The sequence below is a fragment of the Orcinus orca genome, chromosome 9 (genome assembly GCF_937001465.1).
Source record: "Orcinus orca chromosome 9, mOrcOrc1.1, whole genome shotgun sequence".
Taxonomy (NCBI): domain Eukaryota; kingdom Metazoa; phylum Chordata; class Mammalia; order Artiodactyla; family Delphinidae; genus Orcinus; species Orcinus orca.
The window spans coordinates 6,250,820-6,267,586 of record NC_064567.1 but is presented as its reverse complement, the minus strand read 5'-3'; the positions used below and the strand labels follow the sequence as shown (position 1 = coordinate 6,267,586).

At 47.3% G+C, this 16,767-nt stretch overlaps 1 protein-coding gene across 13 annotated transcripts in view; it reads right to left on the bottom strand.

Moving 5' to 3' along the window:
• Positions 1–8,282: 8,282 nt before the first annotated feature.
• Positions 8,283–16,767, bottom strand: part of TMEM176B (transmembrane protein 176B) — a 179,031-nt gene continuing 170,546 nt past the window's right edge. Inside the window, exons 1-8 of one of the 13 annotated variants that reach the window (XM_033408254.2) lie at positions 16,407–16,493; positions 15,621–15,660; positions 12,852–13,051; positions 10,949–11,059; positions 10,523–10,579; positions 10,056–10,283; positions 8,994–9,113; positions 8,283–8,596 (exon numbers count right to left, since the gene is read on the bottom strand). In XM_033408254.2, the coding sequence (XP_033264145.1) occupies positions 8,507–8,596; positions 8,994–9,113; positions 10,056–10,283; positions 10,523–10,579; positions 10,949–11,059; positions 12,852–13,043 (798 nt within the window). In that variant the 5' untranslated portion in view covers positions 13,044–13,051; positions 15,621–15,660; positions 16,407–16,493 and the 3' untranslated portion in view covers positions 8,283–8,506. Of the gene's footprint in view, positions 8,597–8,993; positions 9,114–10,055; positions 10,284–10,522; positions 10,580–10,948; positions 11,060–12,851; positions 13,052–13,292; positions 13,576–15,620; positions 15,733–16,389; positions 16,495–16,767 lie in introns of those variants that run through there. The other 12 variants (XM_012537259.3, XM_049715033.1, XM_033408252.2 and 9 more) reach the window with 12 other exon arrangements.

Below are 16,767 nucleotides of genomic sequence, written 5' to 3'. Positions count from 1 at the left end.
TTTTGGAATCTTCTTATCCTTTCATGAAGATGGGTCTACGTGGGAAAGAGTCTATTTTTTTTCCTCTTTCTTGTGCTGGCCACTAAATGGGCCTTCTCACTCTGCAAATTGAAGTCTTTCTTAACTCTGCAGTTTTCTTTATGTTAATTTTTCTCTGTTCTCTCTTGCAGACACCGCTATTGGTGGATGTTTCTCTAACAGAGCCATGGCCACAGGGATGGCCTTCTTTTGCTCTTATTCCCTTCTCTCATATTTCATACCTCTTTTTCATTCTTTTCTAGATTTTCTTTGGATTTTTTTTAACTTTAGCAACCATATTTTTTTTCTTTTTTTTTTGCAGTACGCGGGCCTCTCACTGCTGTGGCCTCTCCCGTTGCGGAGCACAGGCTCCGGACGCGCAGGCCCAACGGCCACGGCCCACGGGCCCAGCCGCTCCACGGCACGTGGGATCCTCCCGGACCGGGGCACGAACCCGCATCCCCTGCATCGGCAGGCAGACCCCCATCTGCTGCGCCACGAGGGAAGCCCTAGCAACCATATTTTTAATCTCTAAGTAACTCTTGTCTGTTAATTGTCCTTATCGATAGCACTTTCTTATGCTGATAGATGCAATATTTAATGCAATTCCTCATCTTGCTAAAGATGTTATTTGAATGGTCTTAATTTCCCTTCTGCATCTCAGGGCTTCTCTATCAGTTCGCTGGGCTTCTGCTTTCCTCAGGTACCTGGTCTTCATTCCTACAAATGAAGGTGACGGCAGCCTGAACTTGTGGCCTCCACGCGGGAACTTTCCCGGGGGCCCTCCCTGCCCAGGCAGCCTGATTAGCGACTCTGGTCCATCAGGCAGGGACTCCCCACCCCCCAAATGTCAGAAACAGGGGCTTTCCTATGCAGTATCATAGCCCTACTTGAAACCTCAGTTCTCCCCAGAGAGATTGCGCAATCATTTTAGAGAAAGGCTCTTGGCAGTTGACGTGTTTTTTGTGCTCTTTTGCCTAAAGCCTGACTGTGCTTTGGGTTCTCTGCACATGCGGACCATCCCTGGATCATGTCATGTTGTCGTCTCCATCTAAAGTAGTAAAGTGACAAAGCAGATGGGCTTGGTGGTAAGGCCCAGCAGGCACTGGGTTAGCGAGGATAGAAGGGATCGAGTGGAAGTCTTCAAATATTTTAGTTTTTTAATAATTTAATTTAAACTACTTTTCTGATTAGGGAATACTCAAAATGTAGGAATGAGTCTACCATGAAAAGTCCCCCTGCTTCATCTCCTGATGTCCAATTTCCATCCCTCCAGGCAATCAGGGGAGCCAGTTTTGGTGTTTCCTTCCAAAAACCGATCCTATGAGTATATAAATACATATACATATATATGCATGTGTATATTTGCATTCGTTGCAAAGAATGTATACAACTTGTTATGCCGCACATATATTTTTGTAACCAAATTCTCTCCTAAGGGCATGGAAAATGGGGGGAAGGGAGGCAGTAGAATGTAAAAACCATATTGGGGCACATGTGATTTCCCTCCAACCCCCAAATCACAATGTTTTATCCCCCCAAGTAACAGCAATGGAGTAAGTACACCTGGGTTCACCCCCACAAAACAGCAGCCCACCCAGGCGGTTTGGAGTGCAGCACCCTAGGATGTGGGACCTGGGGACTCCTGGGCACCCATTTAAATGCCAGTTACCTTAGCCCAGTCTCTCAGCCTATTAATTAGAACTCTTTCAAACTGCAAGAGGCTTAAGCAAACGACTACTTACTGGGCACGTGCTAAAATGTCAAGGCTCAACCCAGCTTCAGGCACTGCTGAACTCAGAGCTCGAGCAACACCTTCAGGAGTGGTTCTTTCCCACCTCTCAGCTCTGCGTTCCACAGGTTGTCCTCATTCTCGAGCCCGTGGAGGGGGTGTGGTCTTTGGCAGCTCCAGGAGAACCTCTCGTGGGGGCGAGGTGGCGGCTACAGCTCCAACTTTACATCCTTGCAGGTTCAAGTTCACTCTTCAAGTGAACCTTGCACTCTTCAAGCGCAAGAGCTTTTCCTGGTAGCCCTAAGATTTACTGTAATGTGACAGACTTGGGCAATGGGCCCACTCCTGAAACAATCACCGTGGTCTGTGGGAAATGATCTGCGCTTAATCTAAGTTTGGGTCACATGCCTTATGCCTGGAACTGAGGATAAAGCCCCACCATGAACACACAGCCAGACAATGAGGAAAAACTGGATCCCCAAATGGAAATCTAGGGCTGTGTCTAGAAAATTGGGGAATGGTGAATGCTGGGGCCATCTACTTATGAAACTGCATACTAACACTAGTCCATTGGTTCCAAAGGTGGAACCAAGATATTTCAACCAAGAACGGTAGGATAGCTTGTGAAAGCCTCCAGGGGGTTCTCATTCCTAGTGGGAATGTTATTCTAATCCCACACTGAGAATCGTTGCCCTACTCTATTACCCCGCAAATACATCCCATTGATCCCACTGCAGACAGTATAATTAGCTCAAACAAAACTCTACTCACACTGCAAAAAATAATTCATGCCGTTTATTGATTCATCCAGCAAATATTTAGAAGCTGTCCTCCCAACTCTCTCTGATATCACTCTTGTATAGACAAGACAGGAGGGTTTATTTACCATTACAATTCAAGACCAAATCGCCTATCAACAGAAGAATGGGTGAACAAAATGTGCCACGTACAATGAAATACTGTTCATCCTTAAAAAGGAAGGAAATTCTGATATAAGCTACAACATAGGTGAACCTTGAAGACATTATGCTAGACACGAAATAATAAATATTATATAATTCCACTTATATGAGGTACATAGAATAGTCAAATTCATAGAGACAGAAAGCAGAATGGGGGTTAGCAGGGGCTGGAGAGCGGGGGAAATGGGGAGTTAGTATTTAATGGGTACAGAGTTTCCATTTAGGATAACAAAAATTTCTGGAGGTGGATGGTAGTGATGGCTACACAACAATGCGAATGTACTTAATGTCACTGAACTATACACTTAAAAATGGTCAAAATGGTAAAAAAAAATTAATAAAAATAAATAGATGTTAATAAAATAAATAAGACAGTATTGGTGAGAGTTGGGAGAGTTGGGAGAAAAAACAGCAAAGACTTCAAACTTGGTACTTCTGTTACAGAAAATAAAAAAATAATGTAGTAAGCTTAGAGAAATAAAATAGGTCATTGGTGGCATGACTTAGGAACAAGAAAATATCGAAAAGGAGCAGGAAGATCTGAAAAAGAAGCAAATATCATATCTAGAAAATGGAACTTAAAATTTAATGGAACGGAAAAAGCAGATTATACATAACTGAGGCAGAAATTGGGTAACTTGGTAAGTAATTATGAAGAATTTAACCAGAGCACAGCAGGTAGAAATAAAGAGATGAAAAATAAAAAGCACAAACCGGGTTAGGAGATAAGGAAGCTAGAGTGAGAGGGTCTAACATGCGGCAAATCAAAATTTCAGAAGGAAATATTAGAGAGAATGTGGGAAAGGAATTATTCAAAGGCATAATTCAGAGTTTCCCAGGTTAAAAAAAAAATTGTGTGAACTCTGAGACTTGGAATTTTTAAAAATACTTTCTCAGGAGGAATTTTCAAGGGAAAATAAATTCATGCACACCTACACATTTTGAAGTAAATTTTCAAAACATCAAAGACAAGTAAAGATCTCAAAAGCAACCAGAATTAGATATAATTAACTAAAGCTGGAATGGTATATCCAGTGAAACTAGTTATCTTGAGCCAGGTATAATAAGGAATATTCTGATAAATAAAAACTAAGAAGGTTTACCACCAAGAGATCTTTACTATTAAAGAAACGTTTAAAGGATGTACCTCAAAAAAGAAGAAAAAGGATATCAGAAAGAAGGCCTGAATTACAGGAGGAAAAGGAGAGCTTTTTACCCGTTAATAAAAATATAGGTAAAGTTAAACAAACACTGAGTATACGAAAAGAATAAAATATTTAATTTATGGGGTTGAAATAAGTCAATATAGAACTAAAACTCAAGATAAGAATATCATTTAACAAGGAGCATTCTAAAGGCGCAGTACTTTTCAGGTAGAGGATAAGGTTACTGGTTACCTTTAGAATTTGTTTAGTTAAGTGCACATGCTTTAAAAAAAAAAAAAAAGATTTCAAAGGAAACCACTAAGAAAGCAGAAATCCTCCTGAATGAGGAGTGAGTGGGGCACTGAAGATGGGAGAGGGAGAAATAAACTAAAGCAATAAACGCTGAAGAAGTTCAAAGCAGTACCTACCGTGGAAATGAACACTTTCATAATGTCTGCTTCCTACTTCAGAAAGGATTTTTTTTTTAATTGGAGTATAATTGCTTTACAGTGTTGTGTTAGTTTCTGCTGTACAACAAAATGAATCAGCTGTACGTATACATGTATCCGCTCCCTCTTGGACCTCCCTCCCATCCCCCCACCCATCCTGCCCATCTAAGTCATCACAGAGCACCAAGCTGATCTCCCTGTGCTATATGCAAGTTCCCACTAGCTATCTATTTTACAGCTGGTAGTGTATTTATGTCAAACCTAATCTCCCAGTTCATCCCACCCTCCCCGTCCCCCCACCCCGTGTCCACACATCTGTTAGTTTCCCATAAAAATTAATTGCAAACTTTTTTGTGAGCAATTCTTTGCATCTGAGGCTCCAGGGCCTTCTTTGTGGAGCCTGAGGCGATGGGGCTTTATCCCATCCACTGAAATATCTCTGAAGAGACTCTGGGCCTTGCAGGGGCAAGAAATAGTAAGTGAATACTCGTACCGCAGGAAAGCCCTCCCCACCCCCGGCATTTCATAGCTGTCTCCTTAGGATGTACTTTTCCAGGAAGTTTTCCCGATTGAGCCCCGCAGCTAACAGAGCAGCCGGCAGGGAAATTCCTAGATGCCTCCGAGATGGCGCAAGAACAGACACTACCCACATCACATCAGCAAATGGTCACTGGCCCCCAGCTGAGCCAAGAAAGCCCGGACCCCCATCCCCTCCCCTGCCTCCCTCAGGACTCTTTAGGAAACCGGAAGGAGAGGGAGGGGCCGCACACTAGCACAGCACATCCCTAACCCTCCCAGTCCAAGCAGCGGCCTCTGCTGACAGGGGGACCCAAGCTCTGATGACTGCAGTTTTAAACATGACCAGAACTGGGTCTTGTATACCAAACATGAGACCATTTTAATGACCAGGTTGTGGAATCTGGAATCTGGTCCTGATGTTAAAAGGACCAATATCCAATGGGGAAATGGGGAGCTGACAAAACACAGTTAAAAGCAGTGATTGGAGCCTTCCCTGGTGGCGCAGTGGTTGAGAGTCCGCCTGCCGATGCAGGGGACGCGGGGTCGTGCCCCGGTCCGGGAAGATCCCACATGCCGCGGAGCGGCTGGGCCCGTGAGCCATGGCCGCTGAGCCTGCGCGTCCGGAGCCTGTGCTCTGCAACGGGAGAGGCCACAGCAGTGAGAGGCCCGCGTATCACACACACACACACACACAAAAAGCAGTGATCGGAAAAGAAAAATAGAACCATTTCCCGTTTACACTCTGAATGGTTTTAAACACTTCAGTAAATATAAATAGGCTTGTGATTAATTGCTGGATCCCAGGGTCATGAAGTCAGTTGCATAAATACAATCTGGTCACCGAAACTGAGTTGTGCAAATAGACAAATAACTGTTGGTTTTTCCAAGTAAACAAAAGCAAGGGGAGAAGGGGATGATATCTGATTTCCTACAGAAAAGAAAAACAAAGATTATGAAACTTCCAAGGTTATTCACAGGGTAAGGAGAGGGAGGGCAGTGGAGCCCAGAAAAGAAGAAATGGGGGAGAGGGAGAAGTCAGATGCAGGGGCGACCCCTTCCCTCAGAGACATACAGAGACGTCAGGGGGAAAAGAAAGAAGCTACCAGACTCTGACAGTAAGAGATCGCTTCATGCTAGAAAAACAGCAGCAAAATCAACAAATGAGCAAACTACCAAGTTGTCGTTTATTTACCAGAATGAAAAACAAAAAGAATTTCTATCGAATCCAGCTCTAAAGGGACGGTTTAGAAATACCGAACCACAAAAAACCCACAGCATCTTAAGCTAAGGAAGAGAGGAAAGGTGCTTCCTCTTTGCGTCTGCCCTGCTGTTGTTTCTTCTCACGAAAATTCCTTTTTAAAATGCTAAGGTTAACAAATGCATCAAAAGAATGAAAGACATCAAATTCAAAGGGGCTTGTTCTATATCTGAACAAGACACCTAGATGTGATTATCTCCGTGCTTCTCTAAAGGTGATGGGGGCACGAAGCACCTGCCAATCTTGAGAAAATGCAAATCCTGACTCAGCCAGTCTAGGGTGGGGCAAAGCCTTCTCCCTGTTGCCCATGCTAGATTCACATTTGGGGAAGCAAGAGCACAGGCTCCCCGGCTCCTGTCAATCACCCAGTAGGACTAGCTACTTCCTCCACTGGGGTCTCCCACACCAGGGGACGGCAAACTCTATTTTAAGTTTTGTGGGCCATTTAGTCTCTACTGAGACCACTCAACTCTGCCCTTGTTGCATAGACAATGTGTAAACCAAGAAGTGTGGTTGTGTTTCAATAAAACTTCATTTACAGAAGTAGGTGGCAGACCAGACTTGCCCCTCAGGGCGTAATTTGCCAAGCACTGTCCAATAGTCTGAACATAATACCACCTCATCCCTTTGACCTTTATTACACAAGCTTGCTTACAAATCTCTATCTATAAGCCCACCACCCTTACCTCCAATGGTGGGGCTATGCCTCACCCGTACCAGCAGCTCTGCCCCTGCCAACACCACATCGTCGGGCAGGATTGTGCAGGGGGTAAAGGCGGGGCTCCCAGCCAGTTCTGCTGTGGGTCTTCTAACTAGTAATAACACCTACCTCTCGGAGATTTCATAAAACCGCAATGGAAATGCAAGTCTGCTCACTATGTTGGAACCGAAAATGCCAGAATCCCTATGACGTCTTAATTCTACAGACCATGGCCGCTTTTTTACCCTTCGGAGATGAAATCATGCACCATAAGGCTAACAGAAACTGGTGACTAACAGAAATTCTTGAGCTCATCCTACAGAACTGCAGGGAAGGGAGCTGCTTGTTAAAAACCCCTCCCTTGTAACCTGCGTTCACTGACTAAGCTTGTCTTAATCATTTTTTGACTCCTTAGTGGCCCCCTATAGATAACACCTCTGATGAATGGGTCACTATAGTAACGGGGGCTTAAGTTGTTTTCCAAGGCTTGGAGTGGGCTCCTGTCCAGTTTAAGCTGGCTAAGACTGGTTGGGACCAACGACCCTAAAACTGGGCCTGCCCAGGGGTCCAGTGAGTGACCTTTTGACATCAGAGGGGTGAAAACTCCACCCTCAGATCATGCTAAGTACCTCCATTTTTGGACATGTATCCCCTGAAGAAGCATGTAACTCAGATATGCTGGCATGGAATACCAGCTACCTCACATTTTCCCTACTTCCAATCACCTTTCTCCATGCCTAAGACCACCCTGCTTCTCTATCCCATAAATATCTCAAGCCCCTCACCTTCAGGGAGGCAGATATGAGATTTGTTCTCCTGTCTCCTTGCTTGGCTGCCTCGTGAACAAACACTTTCTCTGCTGCACACCTCAGCATCTCAGCATTTGGCTTTCTGCACATTGGACAAATGAACCTGGGTCCATAGCAGAAGTGCTTACGTCTATATACTTACATTGTACATAGAAAATTTTAAAAGTGAAAAACTAATCAATCGTATCATTTACAATGAAATTGAAGAATAACAGGGGTGTGTGTGTGTGTGTGTGTGTGTGTATAGCGAGAGAACCAACAGTAATTACTGCAAAAAACAAGAGAGAAAGAGAGAGATGGGGGAGAAAGAGAAAAAAGAAAGGAAAGGAGGGAGGGAGGAAGGAAGAAGGAAGGAAAGAGACAGAGGGGGAGGAAGATGAAGGGAAGGAAGAAAGGGAGGGAGGGAGGAAATGATCTTGCTTCATGTCTCACATGGTTCTGTAAAGCCCACTGATCAGTTATAGATGCTTCAAGAAAACCTTAGCAGGTAAAAAGATTCTAAGTATGTAAGAGTTATTTTCACTTTACACTGAACAGAAGGAAATCATGAAAAGGAGTTTTTGCACTTGGGATATAGAGCAGAACGTAAATTAAGTCTTATTGGGACCTTGTTTCCATATGTTCCATAACTCTCATTTAATTCCACGTGTACCAACGCACCGTGCGTATCAACAAAGGGAGACTACATCCTTTCTGCACAAAATCATTTTTTGTGGTTGTTTCTGTTTAATCAGCATTGGGGAAAATGTGACAATACCTGTTCACTGAACTGAGGACCCTGGAGTGGGAATAGCGGGTGAGGGTGTTGGCGAGAGGAGGGGCAGCCTAAGGAAGCGAGTGTGAGGGACGGGGCAGTGAGGGGCCCTGGGCTACTCTGGGGGGACATGCAGGGTCCAGGCAGGGTCTTTGGCTGCTCACAGGACAACAGCTGTGCTCTTCTTCTTGTGGGGAGAGGGAGGCACTGAATTCTCCCCCCACAGCTTCTTCTCTGACCCTTCTTCATCCTGAAAAAAAAAAAACAGGAGGAAAATCAATTCTTGGGAGGAAAAGGTTGGAGTAGAGTTAGCTCCATAGAACTGGAAATCAGACAAATGAAAGAAGGAGGAAAGAAAAAGGTGATGGAGGAAGGGGAGCTAGACAAGACCTAGGACGTGGGAAAGAGGGGAACGTGGGGAAATGAGAGCAAAGAAGGGCGCAGAGGCAGAAGGCAGAATTCAACCCAGGACACATGATGGGGTCATGCTCCCCGGACAGTGAAGGGCAGAGCGGAGCACGGGAAGAGGGCTGAGTGAGGGGGAGCGTGACCCCTGCTCAGCAGTGTTCCTGCCCCGTTGTCCTTGCCATCCCTAGAGCTCCACCAACCAGATCCTCTCCTTCCCTAGTGCCTCCCTAACAGCTCACCAGGGCCCGGGAGCTCTGGCCACAGAAGCGTCGGAGACCCATGCCCAGGGAAGCCAAGGATACAATGACCTGCAGGACACAGATGGCCAGGAGCAGACCACGGATTCCTAGGAACAAATCCTGAAGATAAAAGAAGAAAACAGTTACAGTCAGGAGTCTGCTCCTCTGCTTCTGCTGTTACTATCATCTTGCTACCCCAGGTGGGATCAGACCCTGGCCAACTAACTACTTCCCACCAAAGCAGATTGCATCTTCCAACTATGGGGGCAGCCACTGACTCCATCCCATCTGCTTGCCTGCAATGTGACCTTACCTCCCCCCTGTGAAGAGGTGGGATCCACTGTTCCACCCCCTAGAATCTGGAAGGGCCTGGTAGTGCTTTGATCAACAAAATACAGTAGAAGTGACACTAGGTCAATTATGGGGTGGCCCTTATTTGGCCTGGCAGGTTCCATTTCCTACCTCTTGAAATGCTCACAGTGGGATGCTCCCTGTTGGAACCTGGTTGCTGGGCTACGAGAAGCCCAAGCCACATGGAGAAGCCGTTGTAGGCTCCCTGGCTGATAGCCCCAGCTGAGCTCCCTGCTGTGTGAGTGTGTCATCTTAGTGGCCCAGCCCAGTCAAGCTCTTAGATGACTTCACCCTCAACTGACACCTGACTGCAGCTGCATGAGAAAATGCAAGTGAGGACTGCCCATGTGAGCCTAGTCAACCCACAGAATGGGAGAAGTAATAGTAAATTGCAGTGTTAAGCCAGTACATTTTGGGGTGGTATGTTATGCAGTAATAGATAACTGATAACAGCCACACACCAGAAAAGACGGAAGGGTGGTTCATGAAATCCTCACTTCAATGTCTCCTCTTTGTCCTCATCCCCTTTGATTCAGGGAATTTTCATGCCATGAGGATCTGAACAATGGCTTCAGATTAAGTTAAAACCTCCTGAACCAAAGACCTCGGATGAGGTCGAAACTCAGAGAGCCTACATCTCTGCCCTCAGGTGCCCCAATTCCCCAATGCACAGCTGTGACGCGTCCTGGAAGACTGACTCTCCTTTCTCACCGTCAGCATTTGCATGTAGCTTCTGCAGCGCTCCTCCCTCCATGATGAATAGGAATCGCTTAGTCTAGTCTCTTCGTACCCAAAGGTGGGGGTGTCAGGGACTAAGGAATCATACACGGAGCTGATGTCATAGAAGACAGGTTGCCAGGTTAAACTATTCACACAGAAGACAACGGCGGCCACGGCCGTGGCAATGCCAGCCAGGGTGAGCAGACTTGATATGAAGCCCTAGGAGAGAGAGGTTCCGGCTGCAGACTCCCTCTGTGGATAGCAGAGCCGTGGGGTCCCGGCCTGAAACCGGTCTCCTCTTCCCCAGCTTCCTGGCTGAGGAAACCCTCCCTACCCCTCCAGGAAAGATCTTAGGATATTTGAAACCAAAGGGGAGAAGACAGAAAAATAGGGCAGGAAAACAGAGACATAGGAGGGGGAAGAGGACAAGGTGGGGCACAGAGGATGCCCAGACTCACTGAAAGTTTGCCGCAGTGTTTCTCATGGACAATGGCCCCAACTCCTGCTGCAATGGCCTAGGTAGAGAAGACACCAGAAAAGTCCTCCAGTTGGCTGTCCTGAAATGAACTCCCATCAAACTTCTCCCAACAGGCCCCAGAACAGCCAATTTGAAGCAGAATCCAAGGAACAGGCAAAGAAACCTAGCAGATGGACAGGACTCCACCTACAACTGCCCTGCTATTCCCAGCCTTGCCTTAAAGAGAAAAGCAGAGGGTGGAAGGGTTTTGCCCCCCCCAAGGCAGCCTCCTCATAACAGAGAGCATTTGGACTCTGGGTCTGTGGTCTCTTCCCCAAATCCCTGACTCAGGTCCAAAAGGAACTTTCTTTCTCCTTGTCCATAAACACTTGCCTCCCTCAGAGCTCACAACCCCTTTCGTACTCACCACAAACCCTGCCCAAAAGGCACAGCCTGAGGCACGCAGCTGAATCCAGGGCCCCAAGCAGAGAAGCCCTCCAAGAGCACAGCTCATAGCCCCCAGCAATATCTGGGTCACCTGCAAGAGATGCGGAAAGCCACACCCCTTCCCGTGAGTCACCTGCTCCAGGAGCAGCCCCCCAGTTCCCACCTAGGTGGCTTTCCTCTCCTCTTCCTCTGCCCTGACTTCTCCGCAGCTCCGATTCTGGAAATTCTGTTCCCTTAACGTCCGTGAAGCAGCCCGTCCTGGTTCTCCCTCATCTCTCTGACTTGCCAGCCTTTTATCCTTCATTCTTTTCTAAATCCCATTTTCCCTGAATACCACAATTTGTCATCCCACCTGATGATTCCTCCTTTTTTTCCTCCTCATTTTCCCTTGGGAAGCCCGTCATCCATGATGGGCCATGATGACCTCCTTCAGGAAAGGAGAGTGGTTAGCTGACAGCCTACAGTGGTCAGCGCCTTCAAGGTCCCTTCATCTTTCAAACTGAGGGTACAGTCTTTCGGGGTGGCTAACCAGCCAATGATTAAGCAAGGCAGTGGTTCAAGGGCCATTTTCAGCTAACACGGAACTCCTGTGATGGGCGGTCTTTGCTCCCGAGCTCCCCACTGGGCGGGCCCAGACCTCGTCAGCCCTGCCTCATGATCTGATGTCTCCCCCTGCCCAGCCCTGCTCCTGCCCTTTTCATTGCATGGATGTTACACCCCAATAAACCTTTCGCACACCCAACTCCCACTCAACGTCTGCTTCCTGGAGGATCCAACTATCACAGCCTCTTGGACGTCACCACCTACATGTCCTGCCAGCTTCTCAGATTCATTGCGTCCAAATTCCAGACCCTAGGCACACCCTCAGTGTCTGCCTCACTGACTTCCAGGGCTCCAATTTTCCGGTCTCCTTCACTCCAAACCTCAGCATCTTCCCGGACTCCTCTCCTCCCTTGTACTCCACATCCACTCACTCCCAAGTCATGGCAACCCCATCCACAAAGGATTTGGACTCCTCTCTTTCCTCCTCATTTCTGCTGCGACGTTGCAGGTGCAGACCCTCCCTGCTTCTTACCTGCACACCTCCTGGCTGTGAGGCTGCCTGAAGTTCAGGCACCTGCTCAGAATCCCTCCACAGTCTTCCCACTATCGAAGCTGATTCAGGACAGCAGACTCCTCACCTTGTCACTCAAGGCTCTCAGCAATATGGCCCTGGTCTGTATTTCCAGTCTAATCAGCCATGAGTCCCATTCTCTGTACCCTGACAGAACTTGTCCTATGCTTTCTGGCCTCTTTGCCCTCTTTCTTGCCATTCTTTTAACTCGAAATTCCTTTTCTTCCATCTTCCACCTCTATCTGTCTAAACACGCTGCTTCTCCATTCAAGGTCTGGCTCAGATGCCTACCCCTGCAGGACGCCATCCTGCCTCCCAAGGATGTCACCTGAGCTACCTTTAATTTTAGGCATTAGTGTAGTTGCCTGATCCCTTCTGATGGACGCTGGGCACCTTCAGGTTATTACCTAGATATTCTCTCTGAAGTTTTTCCCCCAAAGTGCCTATCATATTGCCTTGCATCACAGGCCCTCTGTCCACGTGGGTTCAATCAACCTGAATGAACAGCCTCCAGGGACACTTCCGCCCACCCCACCCCCAGCTCTGGCTGGGACCGCTCACGTTGCCCCAAAGAAGGAATCCACTATTCCTTTCCATCTAAATCTCTGTGGCGAAACTTCCCAAACGTTCTTTTCCCAAACAAGATGGGATACGAATAGTGAGTTTTCAGGAGGATTCAACCCACTTTCCTTTTCCGCATCGTACTGAAGAAGGAGCGTTACCCTCCTCTGTGTCACCTTGCTAACCCACCTCTCCATCCCGCCCTTACCCCTAGTGCCAGCTGTCCGTAGCTTATGCTGGCCTTGGCAGGATGGTGGGACAGGCGCTCCATCAGGGAGCTCCCAGCTTTTAGCAGTTGTGCCAAAGCAGATTCCTGATGGATGTGGATGTCGATGTGAGTGGGCTGGGACAGCGGAGAGACGACATCGACTCCATTCACAGCCAGCATGTTTTGGGTCATCCTGCCTGCTGGGGAGATGCACAGAAGTGAGGTTTGAGATCTAAGTAAGGGAAAAAGGAATACACTGCATGAGTGCAGGGAGAGAAAACAGTCTTTGAGTCAAGCCAAGTCACGGCATGTGGGATCTTAGTTCCCCAACCAGGAATCAAACCCACGGCCCCTGCCTTGGAAGCACAGAGTCTTAACCACTGGACCACCAGGGAAGTCTCTGTCACAGTGACCTTAATCTGGGATGCAAATCTGAATCACCTCTAGAGTTTTCACCATATAGACTCTTGGACCTCTTCCCAAAATGGTCAGATACAGTTTGTCTGGGTCTTGGGACTGACAAAGAAAGGAATCTGAATTATTTCAGCAACATAGTGTACATATTTATACGTAACACTTTCATATGGTTAAAAAAAAAATCAAAAGATAAAAAAGGGTATACTGCTAAAACCCACTCTCTTTTCTTTCTCTCCTAGCCAGCTAGTTGTCTTCCAGGTGGAAAAATAGTATCATTTTCTAATATATCCTACAATGACTTTTTTGCATATAAAAACATGTAAAAATATTCTTTCTCTCCCTCTTTTCCCACAAACGGCAGGATAGCATACACAATTTCTGCACAATGATTTCTTCACAGAACCATCTTTTAAAAATAATCCTACATCGGGCTTCCCTGGTGGCACAGTGGTTGAGAGTCTACCTGCCGATGCAGGGGACACAGGTTCATGCCCCGGTCCGGGAAGATCCCCCATGCCGTGGAGCGGCTGGGCCCGTGAGCCATGGCCGCTGAGCCTGCACGTCCGGAGCCTGTGCTCCGCAACAGGAGAGGCCGCAGCGGTGAGAGGCCCGTGTACCGCAAAAAAAAAATAATAATAGTAATCCTACATCAGTCCATAAAATGCGTCCTCACTCGTTTTTATGGCTGCATAGTATTCCATTGTACGAATGCATCATAATTGTTTTAAGCAGTCCCCTATTTATAGACCTTTATTTTTTTTCTTACAAGCAATGTGGAATCAGCAGGTCAATGGGAATGTGTATTTGTAATTTTAAAAGGTATTTCCCTCCACGGAGTTACTTCCATGCAATTCTCATACAAGGGCAATTCCAAGAGTGTCCACTGCTCCTCCCCAAGACCAGCAGAAGGTGTCAGCAAACTTTCTAATCTTTTCAAACGTCTCTTGGAAAAATGACATTCCGTTGTAGATTTTAATCCTTTTTAGTCAATAAAATGCCCCCTTTTAATTGTGTATCTCAGTGACTTTTAACAAATGTGTACCTATGTGCAACCATAACTACAGTGAAGATACAGAACTATTTCTATGTTGCAAAAAGTCCCCTAATGTCCCTTCCCCAGGAACCCCTCCAACCCTTGGCCCCAAGCAACCACCAGTCTGCTTTCTGTGACTACTCCAGTATCAGTTCTCTTATTATGAGTGAGGTTGGTCATCTTTCATATGTTTAAGAGCCTTTTTCCTCTTCTTTTGCGAGCTTTCCTTTCATATCCTATGAACTCCTCGCGTTACTGTTTTGTTTTGGTCTTTATAGGAGTTCTTCGTGTATTTGAAAAATTACCATCGGCGACGCGAGTTACAGATAGTGCTTTCAATTTGTGATTTAGTTTTGACTTCATTTGTATTTTTATATAATCAAAGGTTTCAGTCATTTTTTATGATTTCTGGGTTTTATATTGTACTTAAAAGGGACTTTCCCATTTCAAGATTATAAAATAATAATTCATCCATGTTTTCTTCTAAGTGCTTTTATGTTTTCAGTTTTCACATTTAAATGTTGAGCCATCTGGAATTTACCTTGTAAGTTGGAAAAAATGGGTCCAAGTTGGCTTTGGTTTGTCCTCTTCAGATGGTTAACTTCTAAAGAGTATATTCTGTTTACGGAATATATCATCTTTCTCCCACTGATTTAAAATGCTCCCCTGAGCAAAAATAAAATTCCCATAGGAATCCAAGCCTATTTTAGTCTTTATATTCTGCCCATTGGTGGATCTGATGAGTCATGCAACATTCCTGTAATTTTAATAATGAGTATAGACTTTAATATTTAGTTGAGCTCTTTCATGACCTGCCCCCCCACGTTACTTTTTTCTTTCATGGCCACTTTTTTTGTTGTTGTTGTTTTTGGTTTGGTTTGTTCGTTTGTTTTGGTTTTTGCAGTACGCGGGCCTCTCACTGTTGTGGCCTCTCCCGTTGCGGAGCACAGGCTCCGGACGCGCAGGCTCAGCGGCCATGGCTCACGGGCCCAGCCGCTCCGCGGCATGTGGGATCTTCCCGGGCCGGGGCGCGAACCCGTGTCCCCTGCATCGGCAGGCGGACTCTCAACCACTGCGCCACCAAGGAAGCCCCTCATGGCCACTTTTGCTAGATTACTTCTCCTTAGGCACTTTAGAATCAACTTGCCTAGCTCCAAAGGAAATCCTCTCCAGGTAATTCTCATGGACATCCTACTTATCACTGTTTAAATCATAACATTATTAATAACAATTCTAAAAACACCAGCAAGAGCAATAAGTTTAAGGCCTTCCCGTTTGTATCGTATGAACTTTACAGAGCAGTTTCACTCCTCACCTACCTGGCCTCCGTGCAGTATAAAGGACGGGTGTTTGACGATTCTGCAGACGTGCAAGGAGGTTCAGACCTGTTCGCAGACACACAAGGAAGCCCAGCCGGGATTCTGGCCAGATCTTCCTTGGGACCCAGCGGTCAGCACCATATTGCAGAGTCCAGAATGTGCCTTGGGCTCCGGCTCCCTCTGAGCCCTCCGGATACCACTGCTTTCCCCTCTCGCCTCACCCCCAGCTCCAATCCCCAGCTCAACCTAGATCCTGCTCTTCCTCTGAGCCAGGCCAGCCCCATGCAGATCCCCTTTCATGCCACCCTAACCCCAGGGTGTGGGGCTCTTCCCTGCTGCCTTGGACACTCTTCTCTGCCCAGCTCCTCCCTGTGCCCCTGAAGCTGGGGAGAGAGGGCCAGGATCCCAGCTACACCCTGGGCCCTCCGCCTTCTGCCTTGGCTATTGAAGGACCTCTCACCAGGAAACCACCCGAGCCTCAGTCACCCCACCCTCAGAATAAAGATACGAGGCACTGGGGAGGGAGAGTCCAGCCGACGCGGCCAGGCACGGGCCCCCCGACCTCCCTAGCCATTTTCCTAGTGTCACGTCCTCTATCTAGTGTATCCCTCCCTCCCAAGGAAGTCCTACAGGGACCAGGAATGGGGGGAGAATGGCATCCTGTGAGACAGGATGGGGGCTTTGGGGACTGGTCTTGGAGACTCCTCGAGAGAAAGAGAGAGGGTCCTGCACTGAGAGTCTCCTGGGACGGGTCACCTGGACTGCTCACCTGAGGGCCCTGCTCACCTGCTGTCCTCTGGGAACCAGCGGCCGAGTGGAGCAGAGCTGCCCAGAGCTGAGGCACCCGGCAGTGGGTGGGAGAGAGCAGAAGGAAGGGGTGGAGTGATGAGGGTTTGACCTTCAGCGTCTTGACTTCCCAGAAAAGAGCTGGCCCAAAGGGGCCCCTCTGGGGGCGGGGGGGTTGGTCTTGAGTAGATAATCAGGCTGGCGGGAGAAGGCAGAGCGCACAGACACGCACACGCTGGCGTGTTCATCCCTACGCAGCACACACGCTGCGGTGCACACAGCACAGGCAAGTCCTTGTTCAGAAAACCCCTGCCCTGGTGGGGATGGGGGATTTTCCAGGGCTGGTCAGCTCTGCAGTCTC